The sequence below is a fragment of the Danio rerio genome, chromosome 1 (genome assembly GCF_049306965.1).
Source record: "Danio rerio strain Tuebingen ecotype United States chromosome 1, GRCz12tu, whole genome shotgun sequence".
Classification (NCBI taxonomy): domain Eukaryota; kingdom Metazoa; phylum Chordata; class Actinopteri; order Cypriniformes; family Danionidae; genus Danio; species Danio rerio.
Genome location: NC_133176.1, coordinates 41,880,164 through 41,903,091, shown reverse-complemented (window position 1 = coordinate 41,903,091; position 22,928 = coordinate 41,880,164). Strand labels below are relative to the sequence as shown.

Below are 22,928 nucleotides of genomic sequence, written 5' to 3'. Positions count from 1 at the left end.
CTAGGGTGAAAAGAGGCACTTTAATTCAAAGACAAAAGTAAACATGTTCAATAATTTATTGATATGTTTGCCAATATTTCATAAGTTTTCATGAAAAAAGAAGTTTAATAAAAGGTAAAAATTTTGAATTGCAAGCTTTAAAACACGTCTGTCAATTTTTATGGACAGTGAGTTTAGAGTTAAAATGGATAGTTTGCCCAAAAATCACTATTTACTTATTCTGAAGCGGTTCCAAACTTTTTATAAGTTTCTTTTTTGTTGTTGAACACAAAAGAAGAGCTGAAAATCTTTAATTGACTTCCACAGAAGGAAAAAAAACAAATGCCATAGAAGTCGATAGTTACAGGTTTCCAGCATTCTTCAAAGTACCTTCTTTTGTGTTCAACAGAAAAAAGAAACCCATAAATGTTTAAAACAAGTAAATGTGAGTAAATGATGACATAATTGTTATTTTTGAGTGAACTGCTTTTTTTTTTTAAATGTGTATCCAGTATAATGTACAGTGGGTTCTAATAATGTTCAGTTTATGAAACCAAAACCTGAAACATTAAGTTAAATGTTATGTTATTCAAGTTCATTACCTTCTAAAAAAACAAAACAAATAATGATCAACAATTTGTATTATTTTATTTTTAATTTCATGTTGGTATATTGTTTTTGAAATACAGCTGTTTTGGCCTCATGTCCAATCAAATAAAAAAATATTTAAAGTTACTGAAAACTGGTATTATTTTTATTTGTTCTGTTTTCATTTTGTTTAAATTGGATCATAATTCAAGTCTGAAGGGGTTATGTCTAGGGGAGTTAAAGGGAGTAAAACGAGCCTGTTATCTAAAAAAAAAAGAGAGAAAAAATGTGCAGTGTTTCTTTAAACCTTTACATATCACCCAACCTGTCCCTAAACTCAATAGCACAAGTGTTGTGCAATAAAATATGAGCACAATAAAAATGGCTTTCCTTTTTTTTTTATGTAAGTAGCTAGTAATTAACAACACTTCAAATAAAGTGGGACCATGTAGTGTGATGCTTACTTGAGGGATTGTGTACAGGCTCTCCAGGCCTCCAACTCTACAGACAACTGCTCTATCTGCAAAGGCACAGCTACTTCTCTCCTCTTCAGCAGCTGACTGGGGGATGGAGATATAGAGAAAGAAAGGCATTAATTATGATCAATAGTAGTTGTTGCTTTATATAAATCCCACAGTTAACGTACCTTGTGTATTCATACAGTGCTGGCACTATACTCGAATACTGTCTCCCAATGGCTAACAGTGCACCAATATACCCGCAGAGAATAAGCAGCTCGTTGCGCTCTCTGGTAAAGGACAGACAAAGAGAGACAGAGATGGGAGAATTACCACAACCTGCATGCTACTGTAAATTATATCACTGGCAGGTGTTTTTGAGGGCTGGTCACTGACTTACTCACTACACTTTGGTAGAATAAGTCGGTCTGTTCTGATGTAGCTCAACAGGTCTAAGATTTGGTAAACAGAGTCCACCACCCAGTCAGGAGAGCTCAGCTGCTCTGTGAGGGAACAGAGAGTGAGTAATCAATTGTTAGCTGGGTTTCTATAAGAAACTGTCATGATTCTGTTTTGCTAAGTTTCATTGTCATTCTTTGAAAATGCTGTGGTGTTAAAACATCTCCTTTGTCTTTGTGTAAGTCCATCCATAACCATGGTTTCTAATAAGTTGTTCACCTATTCCCAGTTTCTTTAATAGCTTGCACATCTAAAGCCGTGGTCACGCTGCATTTTTTGTCCCATAGACTTTCATTCATATGCAAGCGATTGCGACAGATCGGAAACATAAGCTGGTGCGACAAGCTTCCCAGTTCGCTTGGTAGTTCAAGCATGGTAAACCTATCGTGTGAAACCAATCAAGGATCAAAACATGACCTCAGTGTACAGAAATGTGGACCAATCACTCGCTTTTTTAAAATGTCTAATCATCTTATTTAATTCTGCCACTTTTCTTAGCGTCGTTTGACAGAATTTCGCATGTTCAGACTCTAGTGTCACTGAGGCATAAGCCATCTGTTTTCTGCATTAAAATCAAAGCTCAACCTTGTCATATATGTTTTTTAATTAATATTATTTTATTATGTCCATCTTAGGTCACACATTAAAATATACATAATATTGATACATATAGATATACACACTGATATAATTCACCAAACAAGAAATTATCAGGAAAACATAATTATAAACTAAATAAGTATATAAATAAAAGGTAAAATACCACATTTATACCTTCCACTTTCACTTCACTTCCTAACCTGCAACTGCCTCTCTGGATATACCACTAACTGTACTAAAAAATAAAAATAAAAATTTACTAATACTTTCCTTCTTAGACTTTACAGACCTGAAACTTGCCTATAGGACTTATTCATTGTTGCTCTTATAGTTGTGTAAATTGCTTCCTTGTCCTCATTTGTAAGTCGCTTTGGATAAAAGCGTCTGCTAAATGACTAAATGTAAATGTAAATGTTATACACAAAGATATACAAACATAAGAAAACAAAAATAAAATAATAAACAAATAAAATAATAATAATAATAATAAAACAATAAATAAATAAATAAATAAATAAATAAATAAATAAATAAATAAATAAATAAATAAATAAATAAATAAATAATACAAAGAAAATAAAGGAAAAAAGGCAATTAAGATATAGGTGTCTCCTTACATTTTTTTTTTTTAGAAAATGGCTCCAGCTTTTCTGGAACTGTTCTGGCTTTTGTTTTATTGCAAACCAAATCTTTTTTATTTGAATGTAAAAAATCAAAAACCCATTGCCAATAAGAAGGGGAAGCTGCTGACTTCCAATTCATAAGAATAAGTCGTCTAGCCAGTAAGGTTCGAAAATTTAACATATTCTGGCAGGATTCCAAACATTGCTGTTAAGGTGTCATACATATGTTTTTAATACCCCGCAGACCCTAGTCTACATTCGAAGTGGATTTAAACATTTAATAAAAGTTTTCCTAAAACTCTTTAACAACACAATTCGTGTCTTAAAACTATAACAATGGAATCAAAACAACAAGATGTTTTTGCTATGTATTTACAGTGTTTTCCAGTGTCCAAGTTGAATGTCTAAATTATAAAAACAAAATACACTGAGAAAGCAGTGAAAACAAAATCTTCACAACTTTTTAGTTAATTCAGTATTGCATTTTAGGAGACTTGTGGTATCAGTTTAACAACTGCAGTTGATGTGTAATTCCAGTAAACATTATTTGCTCTATAAACTCAATTAAGTCTAATAAGTTACACACGGATACATTTTTCTGAGACACTAACCTTTGACATAGGTGATCCCTATTGGAAGAGCCTTCTCTGGTTCTGGGCTTAGTAGGTAATACTTTACTGCCTGGAAGATTTCTCCCTCAGATTGTGCACTTTCAGCAAGCTCTTTACATTCCTCTAAACTTGGTAGACCACACTGAAATGAAAAAAAAAATGATTGTACTCTTTCTATGCATTAACTGGAACTAGAAAACTACAACTAAAAAACTAACTAAAAAACTAAAAAACATACATATTGATTTGAAAGTAATGTGAATCGTTGATGTACCTTTTCATGCAGGTCGTTGATTTCGGCAGAGCTGCCAGGGTAGAAGGCACACAGTTTGGCTAACAAGATCTCATTATCAGGGATCATCTGGAGTAATCTGGCTGCAAGATCCCTGGGGAGAAGCAACATGAGTTTAGTACTGGGGTAAAGTGAAAAAACAAAACAAAACATGTCATTTGTTCTGGGGAAAACAAAAAGTGAGTTTAGCCACAAAGTAAATGGAGGTCGTCAAAAATCACAGAATACTGTACAAATAGTCTACATGACTTAACAGTACATTCCAAGCCATCTACATACACTACTGTTAAAGTTAGAGATCAGTACAACTCTATTAATATAATTATTAATACATAATTAATTCTTTTATTTATTCAGAAAGGGTGCATTAAATCCATTTAAAACATAAGTACAACTTAAAAGTAAAACCCTTTATTTTTTTGGCATCACAGGAATAAATTACATTTAAGAATATAATAAAGTAGAAGTTGTATTTAATATTTTTTAACGATTTGTTGAGCAAACAAATGTATTTTAGGGTGCATCAATCAATCAATCAATCAATCAATCAATCAATCAATCAATCAATCAATCAATCAATCAATCAATCAATCAATCAATCAATCAATCAATCAATCAATCAATCAATCAATCAATCAAATTCCTTAGAACATAAATATAATGTTACATGGAGTTAACTTGTTAACAATGGTTCGGCAGCGGGACCATGCCTCACTTTGCCTTAACCAATTACCTACTTCCTAAAACTTTTTTAAGGCAGACCAGGCTTCTAGCACAGAACCCACACTGCCTCCCTTTATTTTCTTGCTTCAACAATAGTTTTAGCCCTTTCTTCCCTCTTAGGTTGAATCGGGGGGTCCAATCACTCTAACAAAATATTACAGAGACAGAACCCCCACTCTGAGTCTCTGGGAATCATCATAGGACGCCCGATCAACCTACCTACCTGTTCACTGTTTATCCTCTTACTTCTGTTTCCCTTTATTCTTTTGTTCTCTTACCATCCCTATTCATCCCTACAATAAGATCTTGCTCAAAGTGTGGCGTGGTACATGGTGGTGAATACATTATGACATTTCAACATTAATTATTTCTGGGAGGTTTAAACCTTTAATATTGGTTTCTAAGAATGCTACTGTATATGCAAACATATACCTTGATGAAAAATGGGTTGTTAAAGCTTTTTGAATACATTGAAAAATTACAAAAAATGAAATCTTGTGGAAATAATACAATCGGTTTTTAATAACTATTTAAGTACCAGTTTCACATTAACCACTGGAAAACTGAACGACACAAGAAAGGCAAAGAAAATACCTGTGTGCCACAGATGGAAAGCTGGAGAGAGATGGAAATGAAAAATGTAAGAGGTGAGAAGGATGCCTACAGTATCAGCTTCAAGTCAAAATCTCTGTGCATGACTGATGATAAGAGATGAACTGGATTAAAAGGAAATGCAAGCTATTAAGTGTGAAATGTGATCTACAGTTTTGAACAAAACCCTGATAACCATTCTCATTTTAAGAAGACAAGAGAAGATGCACGAAGCAGTTTTGCACTTACCAGGTGGCAGTGGTCATGTATTTTCTGGCCAAAAGCTCCAGAACGTAGTGGGTGGCTTTACTGGCTGATTCTCCCAGGACTGTGCCCACACACACCGCCAGCTCCAGCTCATTGCCTCGGATCAGAGACGCCAGGGCCAGCTGAGACAACAAGATAAAACTCCACTTTATATCTAAACTTTGGCCTAACATTTCATGTCAGCCAATAATGCTACACACTAGTTCAAAGTTTACAAAAACAATGGAAACAGAAATATTTGTTAAAAACTGTCAATAAAATATTAACTATTAACTATTCCTCCACCTTTTCCTTCATAGGGCGGCACAGTGGCCCAGTGATTAACACTGTTGCCTCACAGCAAGATCATCACCGGTTTTAGTCGTTTAACAGGCTGGCTGTCGTTTCTGTGCGAAGTTAGCATGTTCTTCCCGTGTTCCCGTGGGTTTCCCCAGGGTTTTCTGGTGTCCTCCCACATTCCAAAAACATGCACTACAAGTTAATTGATTAATCCAAATTTAGTACTACAGTCAAGCTCTCATCTAGATGAATATCTCCCCATAGCAATCATTTTCTGTCATCAGCTCTTATCAAAAAAGGGGGACTTCTCGAGACCTACCTGAGCTCAATTCTCCCCTTTTGCTCTGCAAACGGGAGGCAGCCCAGGGCTCAAGGACCTTTTGAGCTCATGGCTCTTTCTTGAGACAGCATGCCAAACTAGCTTATAATCAATCATCAGCTAAGTGTGAACTCTTGAAATATATATTGTATGTTTAATATTAAAGTGATGTTTAACAGAACATGGACATTTTTTTTTTTCAATTTCCTATTTAATTTTTTTTCTAGACCAAGGTCGATATTATTAGCCCCCAAAGGAGACTTAATTTTTTCAATGGCCTACAGAACAAACCAATGTTGTCAAGTGATTTGCCTAATTAACCTAGTAGTTAAACCTTTAATTTGCACTTTAAGCTGAATACTAGTATACTGCAATATAACTAGTAAAATAGTGTGTATTGTTATCATGGCAATTTTTTTTTACTAAACAATTATGTGTAAATATGTGTAGAATTTTTTGTCTCTCTGTTAAACAGCAAATAAAAAAATATGAATGAATAAATATTTGAATAAATAATATTTTCGCAGAAGGGCTAATAATTTTGTGTTCTGCTACATACAGTACATAAAGTTTCCAATCCAAAGTCAGTCAGGCAATCAATATGTACAGTATATATGACCGATGATTATACTGAAAAAACTGCTCATCGCAAACTATTAAGATAATTAATTGTATGAATTTATCATCATGTTCTTAAACTGTCCAAAAATGATATGATATAATTAAAGGCTGAATATAAATGTTACTATAGGTGTGAGCTTACTTCTGTGTTGTCTACAGCTAGGTGACAGCAACCTGCCAGCACAGCACAGCCATCTTGAAAATACCACTCTGCCAGCTCTTTACACACTCTGTGCAACATCCTGAACAAAGGAGAAGGGCAGAGTGGGTAAGAAAATGAGAGGTTAAACACTCAACAGTGGCTTAAGCTAAGTGTAACCTACCCACAGTACTTTTCTATGTTGTCATTGTCTGAGTTTGCTGCATGGTTTATTGATGTTATCTGAGGGACATGGATATTCCCTTCACAGGCACCCTGATGAAACAAAGCACAGTCAGAATTGCCCTGTATATCATATGACATTCATTACAAAGGCTCGGTTTTGCAACAACTTTTAAATGTGTGTTAAAAAAAGATGACAGTTGCCTGTACCTGAGCCACAAGCACAGCTTCCTTCAGCTGACCTCTGGAGGTGAAGAAATTTACCAGCTTCTTTACCTCACCGGTGGCGATGCAGTACGGGATGACATCATCATTGCCCTCTTGCATGAGCTGATCTGCTCTCCTGCATCAATGGTGAATGATTAATGAATGATGGTTTGTTTACAACAACTCATTCAAAAATGTAAATGAGTACTGAATAGGAGATACCTTTGCATGAGCTTTTTCCAGTATTTCATGGAAACACCAGGGGCCACGGATAGAGCCTTCTCCCACTAAACAAAAAACAAAACATCAAAAATCACCATCTGAAACGTGACATATTTCCTTTTCTAATATGTGTGTGTGTGTCTATATGTATATATATGTATATATACATATATATATATATATATATATATATATATATATATATATATATATATATATATATATATATATATATATATATATATATATTTAGCATCGATATCGCAATGTAAACATTCACAAAAATGACATCGCGTATGTACACGCAATGTTGAGTCTGGATTTTAATTGATCATTTTGCAACTGTTTTTTGAGGATGTGTGAGGGTTTTAAAAGCATTCATGCCTAAGAAATTGTACCGTTTGTAACTTTGACAAATTAATGATGATAAATTATATTGAATTGTTTATAAAACAAAGACTTTGCAGTAATTTTTTTACATTTGATTATTTAATTACTGTATACTTCAACCCAGTTCAACTCCTTGGAAAATAATAAAATGCCGTTTATATAATTTGTATCTTTTTTTTTTCATTTAATTTATCTATGCTTGTAGAATGTTTCTTATATTTTATGCATATACACTCCCCTAGAGAATCATCACAATCCATCTAAAATGATCAATTCTATCCAAAGAGTTATTTAAGACAACTAGTGAAACTGAACTCATATAGCAATATATACAGATTAGATTAGATTTTTCTAATATTGTGCAGCCCGCATATATAAGTGTTATTTAAGTTAATAAATAAGTTTCATCAAAAGAGGTGTGTAGCATTTTGTAGGCAAAGTCCTGGTGTTATAAGAATTTTTATTAAGCTTAAATCTAAATTGCAACTGTTAGCTTAGACAAATTTTTTTTCTTATGATTGCCAACATTATTGACTTCTACAAAGTACTAAGTAATTTTAAGTAATACTAAGTAATTATGTTAATTATTATACTTTTCTTATCACAGAAATAAATGACCTTTTAAAAAAAATTATTAAAGGGGACCTTTTATGCCCCTTTTCAGAAGATGTAAAAAGTCTCTGATGTCCCTAGTGTGTAAATGTGAAGTTTCAGCTCAATATACCCCACAAATAATTGTTATAACTCTTTGAAACTGACACTTTTAGGCTTTGATTCAAATCATGCCAATTTGGTGACCGATGCTTTAAATTCCAATTAGATTGTGCTCCTTTTTTAAAAAAAGAGGACGAAGCTACAAGTGGCTATGCGCCTGACCAATGTTATCTCTGTGAAAATCTGAATATATAACTGAAAAAAAAAAAACTAAATCGTAAAACTGGATACTTTTAATTCCCCTGAGTCACTGATATTATCTTTGGCAGGTAAACTTTAATGGCAGATGGCTGCTTCTCACTCAGGGCTGTCTGTGCTAGAGAGAGAAAGATCATTACTAATGGGCGGGGCTTTCCCCCTCTTATGACATGTACAAAGGGAGAATGTCAGAGTGTTTCTGCAGACTGTTTTTATAAAGGGTGATTATTAAAAAACAGTATTAGTTCATTTTTACCATTAGAAGCTGATTATATTTACACACTATTGCCACATAACTGTGTTTAAACCCCTTATAAAAGTGATTTTTGCATAATACGCCCTATTTATTTCTTTAACAGAAATAACTTGTTTTAAACACTTAAAACACTTAAGTAGAACTTTTCACAGAAAATAGTAATCATCATAAGAAAACAAGCATCAGAAAATAAGAAAATAATCATCAGAAAATAAGCATCAGCATTTTTAAGATTTTACCTCTCCCAGTTCCACCATGAGCTCACAGTATCTCTGGATTTGACCCAGTCTGATATGGATTTCAGCTGCATTCTTGAGCCTTTCCTCTTTACTCGGTGCTCCAATACCTCCCCCGAACTTTGACATCTTTACAATGGTCAGCTCTTGTGCTTCAGACTACATGAAAGACAGAGTAAACTACATTAGAAATACTAAAAGCACAATATTCATCAGAAAGCTTCACATCCAGAAAGCTTTTCCATTTCAATTGTGGCATTATTAGAAAGTTCCATCTCTGTTTAGACACTCACAGTTTTAAAGCGGACCAAGTGTTTCATATGCATGATGCCCTGCCCATAGTACTGCGGAAGAAGACTATCATCCTGTCCGTTGATTACAGCAACCAGATCCCACAGGTTATGACTCCCTCCTGGTGGCTGCACAGAGAAAGCAAATAACCCTTTATATAGATGTCTACATAAAGTCCAGTGAGAGTTCTGTGTTGAGATTGACTCACGGAGAAACACTCGGAGAACCACCGCAGCTTCTTCATGCGCACGTCACTTGAGAGTTTATCTAGTTCCTGTTTGATATCTCGGGAAACCTTTCCACACAACAAAGGAGGAGCCCCGGGAACCATAGCACGATCTAGATTTGTAAAAATTAAAAAGGCTTTAATGCCTTTACAAAAGCAATGTATGCAGAGTGAATTTAATACGCTCATATGTTTTAACCTGTGTTGCCAATAATGTCGTCCCAGCTGTGGTCAGTGAGGATGTTGACTACTAAGGGAGCGATTAGAGGAGTGAGTGACCAAAGTCTGACCGTGGAGTCTCTGGAGCAGGAAGCCATGGTGAATGGACGACTGGGGTGACATGTCAGACCTGGGGGATATCACATGGTGTCATAAAGCTGTTTAAATTATGTATTAATTGCCTTGAAATGACATACAATGATGCTACTGCATGCATTTTCTGAATAAAGGAAATAAAGCATCCTTTAAAAAATACTGTTACCCTATTATCTATTAAGGTCTTTGAACTAGAGATGTACTGATATTAAAATTTTAGCTAATACAAATTTAACTGCAGGCAATTATTCAGAGTGATATCTGATACCAGTAGTTTAGTGGTTCTTTTTTATACCAATCTTAGAAGTAGCAATAATAACATGTACTATTTAAAATTCTAATACACTGAAAAAAATTGTTAATTGGATTTACTAATTTTTTTTTTAAAGGTAAGTGGTTGCAAACTATTTATATGGGCTGAATTTAAACAAATACATATAATTTAGTAATGTTCAATACAATTTGTTTGTTTAAAGGGTCATGAAACCCCCCTCTTTCAGTTCAAGTATACCCTTTGAAAAAATGCTTTATGATGGGCGTGCAGAGGCAGGAGTGAGCTTGACTGGCAAAGCAAGTGAAAAAGAGGAGAGTGAACAATTGTCAATTGGCTTGCAACACAAACCATAAGAAAACCCATGATTTTATAGTTTACAAAGTTAAAATGAAAGAAATGAACAGTAATTTAATGCTCTGCTACATATGCTATTTGTAATTTCATATACACATAATAGGGCCGGACGGAATCTGCGGATGTTTTTTCTATTTCAGCTGAGAATTTTGGTAAAAGTCTGAAGATTTCTGCAGAATTATTTTGGGAGTATCATAACTAAAACACCTTAATATATGAAAAAAAAAACATCTGCAAATCCAATAAGATTCACTTTATTTAGTAAATAAAGCAAGTTTGTCATATAATATATCTAGTAAAAGACAGAAAATATTACTGTACAAACTGCATTGTACATAAATCAGATGAACATTTTCAGATTAGTCAATATTATTACTGAAATTAATAAAAAAACTGAATAAATATAGATTTACACACATTTACTCAAGTAAATAAACAGAATTAATGATGGGCTAGAAATCTGCGGAAAATCTGCGGAATTCTACGCGCGCAGATTCCGGGTGGGCATACACATAACCACAATTTTTATATCATTATAAAGATAATCGTGTTTATATAAACACTATAAATGAAGAGGACTTCTCTCCGCCTGAATCCCAGCAGGTCTCTTGCCTTGTCTATTTTAACCATTAGCCCTGCTGGTAATCTGTATGTTTTTAAAAATAGCCGAACACAGCAGCATGGATATAGGTGATGTTTCTGAATGGGAACGAACTCAACATATAAAAGACAAAGTCTCCCATTTTCCAATTCTTGAACAGCTCTGCCGACAAAAATGCTTGCTGCAAACCAACAGCTTTGCTGTATTGGCCCTGACAGGATCAAGGAAAAGTCATGCAACAAACCATATGGATCATAGAAACAAACATATACAACCTTTTATGAACAGCTAATACTGCGTACTGTGCGCAGACGTAGTCTCACAGCTTGGCAGGTCTGCCTTGCCTTCAGAAACGACATGTTCTCATGAATAATTAAGAAGCCGGGTCTTCTCATAGGATAAGAAAACTATCCAAGAAAACTAAAGCCATGAATAATAATGAGAAACCAACACATCATCACTGGACAGGCATATCGGCTCTACGTCATTGATTTTGATTCAAGCCCAAAAATTATTTTAAACCTGGAAGATGAATTTAGCTAACAAAAGCTCAAAATTATCCAGTTTTCCCCACAATTAAAGCTAGTTAACAGGTGCTGACGTTGTCTTAATTGATGCTCAACACAGAAATCTGTTAACATCTCAAAAAAAGTAGGGTTTCTTGAACCTTTGCAACCACTTACCATGAAAATGGTAGTAAATCCAATAAAATATATATTTTTATTGGTTGATGATAGCCAAGATATATTTAAGTAATATCAGCATCCGTACAGCCTCTTTACCCTTTATGTATTACTCGGCTCAAATACAGCCAGCAACAAACAGAGACTACAGTTTGACAAATACGTTGTTAGACAACAAAATATACTTTTGAGTCTTTTTTAGTCTTGAATGTAGTTGTTTAGATTGCAACTATGCAGTTTATTTGCAAGAACAGTGCCTTTTTTAAAATATCTACAATTTCTGCGAGATCTCGTCGACGGGCATAGTGTAGAGCAAAGGCGGTTGACACTTTCTATCCACAAGATGGAGACAGAACCGCATAATAAGCCCTTACAGTTAGAAGCTGATAACAGTCTGATTTCTAACTATAGCAGATCAAATCATTATTAACTGGTAAACAATACCTGCCAACACTTCCGTTTTTCATCCGAGTATCCCATATTTCAGACCTGTCTCCCGCAACTATCCCATTTTTATTTCTTCCTAAAAAACTCCCGTAATTTTACCCCCCCCCCCCCCCCCCCCTCTCTGTAAACACCACCGGGTTGCAAACTTAGGTACAGTACCCGATCGCAGCGGCCGCCCAAAACCCACTGCATCCTGTCCTGCTTCTCAACAGTGTTATTCACCCCCGAACACCCCCTCCTCCCGGTCGATCAGGTTTCCAGAGACATTTGGGCTGGTTAGATGATGCCTCACTTTTGTATGTTGTAGTGCTGTATTTATACCGATTTTCTCGCATATCAGGAATGTGTGTTGAGTTGGCAGATAAATAAGCAAACATAAGCAAAATAATAAGCAAAGTCTGCATGTGTTTAGCATTTTTCCTTATCGCAAACACTAAAGCAGTCTGATTTTTTCGGGGTTAATTTTTGTGATATCCCTATTGCAACAGAGAAATACTGTAGACTGTAACACAGTACGAAGATATCTCTGTAGATGAAGGGCATTTCATGTCACGTTCAGCCTTATAATTTTAAAGTGAAAAAAATCAGCTGCTTTGTCATCACTTTAGACAGAGAATCATTCAAACACTAGGTCTAAGTGACGTTGGTGAATTAGTAACAGCTTCTGCTGTTTTGACATCAGCTGCAGATATGAATGAATGGCGGAAGAAAGAAAAGGGGTTTTTAGACTCTCCGTGTTTGATTTTCTTATTTATATACACGATTATGTTGTTGAACTGTTGTATAAACGCAATATCACACTCGTAGCAGTGCGATATGGCTGTATATCAGCCCGGGTTGGACGCTAAGGCACTCGGCCTACGGCCTTGTGCCAACGCACGCCTCCCACCTGTTTTTAAAAACCTGGTCTTAGTCATTAACACAAACAAGTTACTCAAATGAACATTCTTAGTGCATTATCTACTTTTCTGAAGATTAAATTAAGAATTTGACATGTTTTGATCTTATTTTCATGAATAATGTTGTTATTATTAATTACATTTGTACAAAAGGTGTAATCTGATTACTTATGTTGATTGTTTTAGTGGAAGTTCCATTTTGCAAATCTGTAGCAGTTTTATTATTATTGTATTATGTTGTGGTGGTTTTGTGGAATTGTTTCATACAATTGCAGCTGACTCTCTTTTGCTTCTTATAGTTGTTGATTATGTTTAAAATCAAATCAGAGGCCTTCAGTATTAATAATAATGTAGTATTGTTGCAGGCTTCTAACCATGATACTTGTTTTGTATGCTATAATGGATACTATTATAACAAACAGGTAAGAATCTAAAACTTTAGATTCTTTAATTTTAATCTGAAATTCCACATACATCTCTTTTTTTGTGTTGTTAAATGTGATGTGATAAATGCAACTTTTGTTAATGTTTGCCTAGTTTCAATTCTCCCCTTGCTAGCAATCGTTTTATTTGAGATGATTTATCGGAGCAATCATTTGTAATTAAATATTTCAATTCAAATAAATATTTTACATCCAGTTACTTAGTCATGTGGTATCTGACACCTAAATCAAGCTGATTGTTATTGAAAAAGTATATACTTCTGGAGGGTGATAAAGCATGTCTTAACAAATTTAGGCAAAAACTAGAATTGTCATTCTTCCACAGAAATCCATCTACAGTATATAATTATGAATTTCATACACTACCGTAGACGTCAGCTCCATGGTCATAAACAGTGTCTAGACAGGTGCCGTCTCTGGTGTCCCAGACACGAATGGTGTAGTCCCAGCTCCCTGAGGTCAAAAGATACGGCACCTCTGTGTTCCACATAAGACCCCGCACTGGAGCGGTGTGACCACTTAGCACGTTAATGCAAGCGTCTTGGGTATAATCCCAGATACGGACAGTCCTGGTCAACATAAACACATATTCATGTGTTGTGAATGTAGCATCACACAATTCCACACAACCATTTGATCAGCGCTACTCTATAAATGCCCTAGAGTGGTGTCAAAACTTGGAATGATCCACTCTGTTCTCCCCCAAGATTTTACAATGGCTTTTACAGTTTATTAGTGAAATAAAATCTTGAGAAAAATGTAACTTACACACAAAAACATGGAAGTCATATTAAAAACATGGAAGTAGTTTTGTGCATGTTATGAGGCATGTGTTTCTAATAACTAGAATTGTAGACTGTGCAGCTGATGTTTTAAAACAGGGGTGCCCAAACTCAGTCTTGGAGGGCCAGTGTCCTGCACAGTTTAGTTCCAACCCCAATCAGACACACCTAAACCAGCTAATCAAGCTCTTTTTGAAAATTCCAGGCAGGTGTATTGAAGGAAGTTGTAGCTAAACTTTGCGGGACACCAGCCCTTCAGGACCGAGTTTAGGCACCCCTGTTTTAGAACAATATGTTGAAGTATTGTCAAGTAATGTTTACCAAATTCTTTTTATTTACAGATTTAAAAATAATAATAATAATCTTTTTGAGGTCATACTTTACTTTAAATGTCCTTGTTACACTTTGGCAATTAATTTAACTGCTTAGTAATAGTAATTGATTACATATATATGGTACATGATATATGGTTAAGATAATGTGGTTTAGGTTTAGTTGCATGTATTTATGCATAATTAATTGCAATTACCTTAGTACATGGAGCATGTTTAAGCATATGTTTTTGGACTTTGATTATAAATTGTTGTTCTTCTCAGACACTTAAACTTACCAAGGCTGCATATTATTACAATTTCTTCTAAATATTTTATATTCTTAATATAATTTTAAATATCTTGTGATGGCAAAGCCAAAATTTTAGCAGCCAGCATTCTTCAGTGTCATGTGATCCTTCAGAAATGATACTATTACTCTGTTTTGTTCCTCAAAAAAATTTCTTATGTCTTATTATCAAAGTTGAAAATGGTCAAACCGCTTAATACTTAAGTAAAGTGGTATATTTTGTCTTTTGATTATTTAACAGGAGTTCAATGAACATAATGTATTAGTAAAAACATAAATTCAATATGTAATCTAAGTAAAAAGCCCCCAAACATTCCAATGTGTATATGTAGATTTGAATTGAAAGATTACCCATCATCAGAGCCGCTGCACAGTATGCCCTCTCTGAGAGGTGACCAGCGCACATGGAACACTTTGGCAGTGTGACCTGTAAAAACTTTCAGTGGCTGGTCTGAACTGGTGGCCAAGTAATAGACTCGAACATTCTTGTCCTCACAGCCAGTGGCGATCATATCTCTGCATGAGATTAAGTGAAACAAATAAACTTTGCGTTACTACTGTGATGACAAGAGAAAGTAATACTATTAAAAATTTCTGACACCTCATTATTGCACCCACTTGTTGTTTTGACTCCAGTCACAGCCAAAAACTGCTGCTGGGTGTTTATATTTGTGCAAAACTTTACCATCAATGGTGCGAATTATGCTGAAATCACAAAAAAAGTAAGAATGTAATGTCTATGAAGATAATATGACTTTAACAAATGAATAGACACACAGAGAACTGTAAGGAATTAATTAAAATTGAAACACACTCACCAAAATCCATCTCCGCTGCATGTGGCTATTCTTTTGGAGTCTTTATGGCTCCAAGCGACACAAAAGATCCCATTTTTCCCATGCTGCAACTCAATTATAGTTTTGTTATTAAAACACATTTAAAAATGTGCAGTAAGTGTTACCTACCAAACTAGTTAATTTATTTACTAACATAAACAAGCAATGAACAAAGGAATAGTTTACCAAGTTGTTGCAAACCTTTATGAGTTTCCTTTTTTTATATTAAAAATATATTCTTTTGTGTTCGACAAGAAAGAAACTCAAACAGGTTCGGAACAACTGGACTGTAAATAAAAGATGACAATTTTAATTGTAATTTAGGGGTAAATTGTCATTTTAATTGAAAACAAACAATTACTTTTAGATCTTTGCATGGACCAAAACTTAAAAACAATAAAAAATGAACAGGAATTCAAATTCCTAATCAGTTCCTACCTCATTAAATCTTGTGATCATTTTCCCCTTTTTAACATCCCAAATGAAGGCGCCATTCCGTGACGTGGCTCCTGCTATGCAGTTCAAGTCTCCTTCGAGTTACAATCAACGAAGAGAAACAAACAAAAGGTTTTCCTGAATACTATAGCCACAAAAAAACAAAACCAACCTGAAACTTTACTGGCCCGTTCTAATATCGTGCATCGGTCTTACCAGGGGCCCAGGAAAGAGAGTAAACTACTCCCTCATTGCCTGGAGATGTGTACACAGCAGTTAGTGTGTTTATATCCCAGACTTTTATCGTCCCGTCAAATGAAGCTGTAGCTAGAAGGTTTGGGTCATCTGGCTTGAATTTACAGTCGAAGATAGTTTCAACGTGACCCTGCGAGCAAAACAAATGTTATAAAAATCCTTGATTAATAATTATATTATTATTGTGATACCATTGTTGAAATTGTAGATTTTTTTTTATTAATAAATTTCACTTAATTAATTATTGTTTGCTTTTTATTGAAAGAATGCTGGAATTAAAGGTTGCTTGATTCATTTTTGTAATTTTAGTTTGTGTTTTAATTTGCATATTGGATTAATTTTTTGGTTCATTCACATTTGTAGTTTGATTATTTTAGTATGAATATACCAAAGCAAAATAAATAAATAAAAATACATTTACTTTAGGTTTTCTTAGCGTTCAAATGGTCATTTTAAGACCTAAAATACAAAACAAAGCTTTTCCAGGGTGCACCAGAGTTCATTTTTAATTGAACATACTCATAAAAATTACAAAATGATAATATAGATGCTGTTTTGGCTACTAACAAAAAGAAAATATTTTTGAATAAATGTACTAAAAGTTTAATTTATATTTAAATACATACATTTTAAGTTTAATTATTCAATTACTAAATACATTTTTTTTTCAATTCAGCTTTATTTGTATAGCGCTTTTACAATGTAGATTGTGTTAAAGCAGCTTCACATAAATGGTCATAGTAATTGGAACAGAGTACTTCAGTTTTTAGTGTTTAAGTTTAGTTCAGTTCAGCTCAGTTCAGTTTGGTTTAAAATCATTACTGAGAGTCCAAACAGAGGAAATTCATCGATGTGTATCTACCGAACCCAAACCATGCAAGCTAGAGGCGACAGCGGAGAGGGAAAAAAACTTCACCGATAGGCGAGTGAAGTAAAAAAACCTTGAAAGCAACCAGACTCAGTCTGGCATGACCATTTTAATTTCTCCACTGGCCAAATACTAAAATTTAAATAAAATAAATATAGGCTAAATAGAATTCTAGAAAATAATGCAAAACATTGGACAAAAAACATCATACTATAATGACCAATCATTGCTCATCACACTCAGAAATGTATATGAAAACTGAAAAAGTATAAAAGTAACAGTAAAACAAAACAAAACAAAAAACAGTAATAGTAATAAAATAACATGTTTTAACTTTTAAAAATATCAACAGATACTGAATTGAAATACACACACAAAAAAAGGATAATTTATATCGCCTACAAGCTGAGGAACATGTTTTACACAAGTCCTCAAATAAGAAGTACATGTTGAATTGGTGCAGCACAAACAAAATAATTACCTTCAAGCCATTGAAATATTGAAAACAACTGCTGAACCATTTAGCAAAATTAATGGACATTCAGGATTTGTACATTTTGTTTTGTGGGTGCATCATAACCTAAGGTGGGCATTAATTTATAATAATTCAGTGCCCTGTTGCCAATTTCTTCTTACTTCAACATGGGTTAAAAAAGGTTATGTTGCATTTTCTTTGTCATTAACAGCAATCAAGGCAAAGGCAAGAGCTGTTTGTAGGAAACAAACAACATGCACTCTCATTAACCTTTAAAATCAGCACTAGTACTGAAGGGCACCTCTTCAAAAGCTGGATGACTAATATAAATACATCATTTTGAGCCACTGCTTCTTCCTTAAATACATCTACTGTTTGTTGTCCACAAAGCAGCACTAATAAAAATCCCTGTTTATTAAGTATATATATTAAGTGTAAGGATTTTTTCCAGTCTATGTTAGCCAACAGTTAACAGTTTTCCTACCAGATCACGTAGAAAGTCCCACTTTTTGGCGCCCATATCATACAGTCCAACCCCTCCATCCATGAAACAGCAGACAGCGTGACCGGGTGGGAGAGAGAAGGCCTGGTTTTGGGAAAGAGTGGGTGGAGGCACGGCCTCGCTAGTGGAGGAGGTGTAGTGATTCTTGGAAGGAGAATTCGAGCTAAAGGCTAAAAGACAGATAACACTAAAATCAATATGAGCTATTGAATAAAGAATTCGATGGCACTCAGAGGTTTTTGCTCTTAACATCATGTTTTTTTTTTTTTTTTTCCTGGGAATAGTATTTCTAAAGGAAATGATGAAATTTAATTATACCAGAATTTGGTAAAAACTCAAACAATACAAACATAAAAATAAAACAAACAAACAAACAACAACAAAAAAATCTGGAAAATTAGTTAAGTGTAATAACAATGAAATGACACTGTTAGAAAGTGCTGAACTACTGAAACACATTTAATACTTTATTAAAAGGCTTTTTTGGCGATGGTAGCTTAAAGACGCCTCTCATATAGAGAATGAAGTCACATGAATTGCTTAAGTGGGATTTTTCACAGACTTCAAAGAGTGTAAAAATCTTGCTGGTGATGTTTTATTCTCGTCTAATCTGAGCTTTAATTTGTATTTTCTGTTGGATTCAATTCAGGTGATTGGCTGGACCATTCTACAGCTTGATTTTCTTTCTCTGAAACCCTTTAAGAGTTTCCTTGGCTGTGTTTTGGATAATTGTCTTGCTGAAATATTCACCCTGTTGTCATCTTAATCATCCTGATAATGTAGATGTTTGACTGAAGCAGCTGATATTTTTTTTTATAATGAGGAAGGGCAGAGGGTTGCAGTAGAACTACTAAGAGATTTCAGCTGCTGTCTGAGCTTTCATTGCCTTTCAAAACCTCCCTTTCTTCATGTGTTCAATACTTTTTTCTCTGCATCATTTGATTTTATTATGTGAAACTTAATTTGTAAACTAATTCGATTTGTTTTCTTTGCCTTTATAGATTTATTTGGTTGTTACCAACATGCTGGGAAAATTTCAAGTCAACAGCACCTTTAGAAATATGCTTTTTAAGAAAAAAGGTGACGTGTTCAATATTTTTTCTCGGCTGTAAATGTATTTGTTTTATTTGCTTAACCCTCTAAGGTGCACTGCTTGAAAATATTATTTAGGCCCTCGCTTGCCTTGGAGGATATACTGACACAACTCTGATAAATGGTAATAAGAAATTAAATAAAATAATGATAATGATAATAAATAAAAGGTCGACCAGGTGGTTACGATGCCTGTAAGATGTTGACTACACTTCTTATGTATAAGCAATATATATTGTTAATATTAACTGAGACATTGATAAAAAATATGAATTTTTGTAAGCATGTGCTCATTTATGATATGCACTATATGGTAAAAATATACACACATACATTTCTTTGCTGGTGGGGAGTTTAAAACATGAAGTGCGTGGAAGCCAGTTTTCTTCAGTTTGAAGTTATCCAGAGGAGTCGCTCGTGATACGTTCCATATTCTCAGCACACCAACTTGAGAATCTTAGGAATTCAAAATAATACATTTTTTTAAAACTTGTAAATATATGATTGAGTGTAAATTTTAAACTAAGGTGGTTCACTGCTGTTTAACATTTAAATGTAAATGTATTTAACACATGTTGATAATTCTAAATATCAGATCCAAAGTTAGCCCAATAAAGGGATAGTAAAACTGAAAATGTACCATTTACTCATTGTCAAGTGGTTCCAAACCTTTAAGAGTTTCTTTATTCTGTTGAACACAAAACAGAAAGATTTTGAAGAATGTTGAAAACTCATAGCCAATGATGTTGAGAGTATGAAAAGTTACAATGGATGACAATGGATGAAGTTAATGACTTCCGGTTTCTAACATACTTCAGAAAGCATTCCTCTGTGTTCAACGGGAAAAAGAAACTCAGTTTGGTTCTAACAAGTGCAAGGTAAGTAAAAGATAACATTTTTAGTTGAACTGTCACTTTAAGCTAAAAACTACCATTTTTAATTGGTGATTGTGTGTGTTTTTCTTACCCCCTGTAATAAACATGCCAGGGGCGCTGGGCACCCAGGCCAGGCACTGCACTGATGCAGCAGCGCTGGGAAAACTAAAGGTTGTGATGCAACATAGAGACTCAGAATCCAGTAGTCTGATGCCGTTGTGCATGTTGGCAACCAGTAGGTAGTCTGTGCTGAGAGGGTCCCACTCTAAAGCGGTGATGGGATCCTCCTCATCTGTGCCTTCCAATGACTCTGGACGCAGTACATGCTTCTGATGCTTTGAGCCTGGGGTGAGGAAATTAAAGGAAACAAAGGTTGCTTTTTTAAAACGGTTCTAATGAGAATTATTAATATAAATGACCCCACTGTAGTGAAAATAAAGACTGCTTAGATGTCTTACTGTGCATGGTTTTTAATATGACAAATCCTTTGGAAATTCACTCAACACAACTGATGAGCATTTTTTCCTTACATCTGAGGCAACATTTCATACACAGAAAATTTTCCAGTGTACATTTTACACCACAGGTGTTGAATTTAACACATTTCTGGTATCTATATGAGTCCCACCAGCAAAGTGTCCAGGTTACACTTTCAATACACCTACAAATGTATACCTAAGCAGTGTAAAATATTTTCCACTTAGAGTGTAAAAATGCACACCACATTAAACACCTTAACGCCTGCAGGGCATATTGCCTAGTGTACATACAACTCCACAGGTGTTAAATTACACTCTCGTTTGGTGTATATATGAGTCCCACCAGGCCAGTGTATAAGTTACACTTTAAAATGGGTTTAATATATACACTTAAGCAGAGTAAATAAATTTACACTAAGAGTGTAAATACTGTACAATAGATTAAATACTCCATCACCACTGGCAGGTCATATTTAGCTTAAATTCAATTTTTCTTACAACTGACAGGAGTAAAAGTTAACATTTTCCTTACACAAAATTCATAAAGAAAATTTTTAATTTTAATGTTTTAACACCCTGGAATAATAATAATAATAATAATATAAATGTAAACAAACTGTTTTTGTTACAACCTTATTAAAATGAGTTTAAGCACATAAATTAAACAATCATGGAGGAGGTTGTCTAACTTCAATAATGGTTTATGATGTTTAAAGCATTTCTACTTAAAAAGATGATGATTTTAATTTTATAAGGTACTACTGTATGTGTGTGTTGGTGAAAAACAATTATTGTTTAAAAATATATATTTTACTCACCATTTAGCCACCCTTAAGTGGTTACAAACATGTTTGTCTTTCTTATTCTTCTGAACACAAAATAAGATATTTTGAAAAATGCTGGATAGTAGCCAATGACAACCATTAAAAAAAAGAAATAAAAAAGAAATACTATGGATGTCAGTGACTACCGGTTTCCAACATTCTTCAAACTTTTCTTTTGTGCTAGAAAAGAAACTGGTGAAATCATTTGATTAATGACCCAAGTAACTGATATTAGTTCTTATTTCAAGTACTTATTTGTAATTTTGTGTAAAAAAATTTGTGTAAACATTTTTGTGGAAGATAATATATAAACTGTATGTAATGAATATATTCTGTCCACAATTTTTTTTTTTTTTTCATTTAAGAAAATTTCTCAAAAAAAAATTGCTTTACAGAAAACACAAATGTTTAAACAAATGAAATTTTTGGGAAATAAAATTATTTTAGTAAACCCCTAAGGTTAAGTGGCTGAGTTAAACCATTTTTAACCCATTCAACCAATGTCCTGGTCTGGTGGGGGGCACCTTTAGATAGCTTAGCATACATTTTTGAATCGAATAAGAGCATTAGCATCTTGCTTTAAAAATGATCAAAGAGTTTTGATATTTTCCCTTTTTAGAAAACTAGAAAATTAGAACAGGGTATAACACTTACACAACATGAGCAATAATGGTTACCTGGTTGAAAGATAGACAAACTGCCATCAGTGTGTCCAAACACTACTTTCCCCTTCTTCAGTGGATGCCAGCGGAAAAGGCAGATGTCTGAGAGGAAACTGTGAGCCTCCTTGTGCACTGTGACTCCTGAGTCTGGCCCCGAGACTGTCCAAATATAGAGAGGACCCCGGTGGGATACGAACGCAACACTGTCGCCTGCGTTCCAGCACCAGCTTAGAGATGCTGGGATACCTGAGAAACATTCATTTAGTTAATTCCTTTAGTTAAGACTTCACCTCAAACAGCTGAATTAAAACTATTAAATTATTGTTAATTAAAAGAGACATCTTTAGTCTGAGAATATGTTACGTTGATGAATATGACATCAGGTGGAGTAATTTATATATATATATATATATATATATATATATATATATATATATATATATATATACATATATATGGAATAAATAAATGCACTTTATTCTGCTGTAGGGATTATACCTTTGGTGTTATCTAGCCTTGCGACAGCCTTCTGCTCAGCCACATTCCAGATGATGAGCAGGTTATCAGCGCTGGCACTGGCAAACACCTCAGGGTTGTGTGGACACCACGATATAGCTGTGATTGTCTTCTTGTGTTCGGACATGATCGCTCGCAGCTTAAACTCGTTATATCTGTGATCAAGCTAGAAGAACAGATTTCAGTCAGTGGTAATCAAGAAGAAAAATAGGGTGACT

At 34.3% G+C, this 22,928-nt stretch overlaps 1 protein-coding gene across 32 annotated transcripts in view; it reads right to left on the bottom strand.

The window, feature by feature from the left end:
* Positions 1-22,928, bottom strand: part of wdr17 (WD repeat domain 17) — a 47,044-nt gene that overhangs the window by 4,416 nt on the left and 19,700 nt on the right. For 7 of the 32 annotated variants that reach the window (XM_073946736.1, XM_073946725.1, XM_073946740.1 and 4 more), the window contains 25 exons: positions 22,693-22,876; positions 22,210-22,440; positions 20,321-20,572; positions 19,688-19,810; positions 18,245-18,432; positions 16,379-16,547; positions 16,166-16,257; positions 15,710-15,792; positions 15,510-15,596; positions 15,243-15,407; positions 13,855-14,057; positions 9,672-9,821; positions 9,455-9,585; positions 9,249-9,374; positions 8,959-9,114; positions 7,162-7,226; positions 6,943-7,075; positions 6,734-6,825; positions 6,553-6,652; positions 5,174-5,313; positions 3,593-3,704; positions 3,319-3,460; positions 1,426-1,528; positions 1,214-1,315; positions 1,032-1,127 (listed from right to left, as the gene is read on the bottom strand). In XM_073946736.1, the coding sequence (XP_073802837.1) occupies positions 1,032-1,127; positions 1,214-1,315; positions 1,426-1,528; positions 3,319-3,460; positions 3,593-3,704; positions 5,174-5,313; positions 6,553-6,652; positions 6,734-6,825; positions 6,943-7,075; positions 7,162-7,226; positions 8,959-9,114; positions 9,249-9,374; positions 9,455-9,585; positions 9,672-9,821; positions 13,855-14,057; positions 15,243-15,407; positions 15,510-15,596; positions 15,710-15,792; positions 16,166-16,257; positions 16,379-16,547; positions 18,245-18,432; positions 19,688-19,810; positions 20,321-20,572; positions 22,210-22,440; positions 22,693-22,876 (3,425 nt within the window). Of the gene's footprint in view, positions 1-1,031; positions 1,128-1,213; positions 1,316-1,425; positions 1,529-3,318; positions 3,461-3,592; positions 3,705-4,927; positions 4,949-5,173; positions 5,314-6,552; positions 6,653-6,733; positions 6,826-6,942; positions 7,076-7,161; positions 7,227-8,958; positions 9,115-9,248; positions 9,375-9,454; positions 9,586-9,671; positions 9,822-13,854; positions 14,058-15,242; positions 15,408-15,509; positions 15,597-15,709; positions 15,799-16,165; positions 16,258-16,378; positions 16,548-18,244; positions 18,433-19,687; positions 19,811-20,320; positions 20,573-22,209; positions 22,441-22,692; positions 22,877-22,928 lie in introns of all 32 variants that reach the window. The other 25 variants (XM_073946699.1, XM_073946690.1, XM_073946637.1 and 22 more) reach the window with 7 other exon arrangements.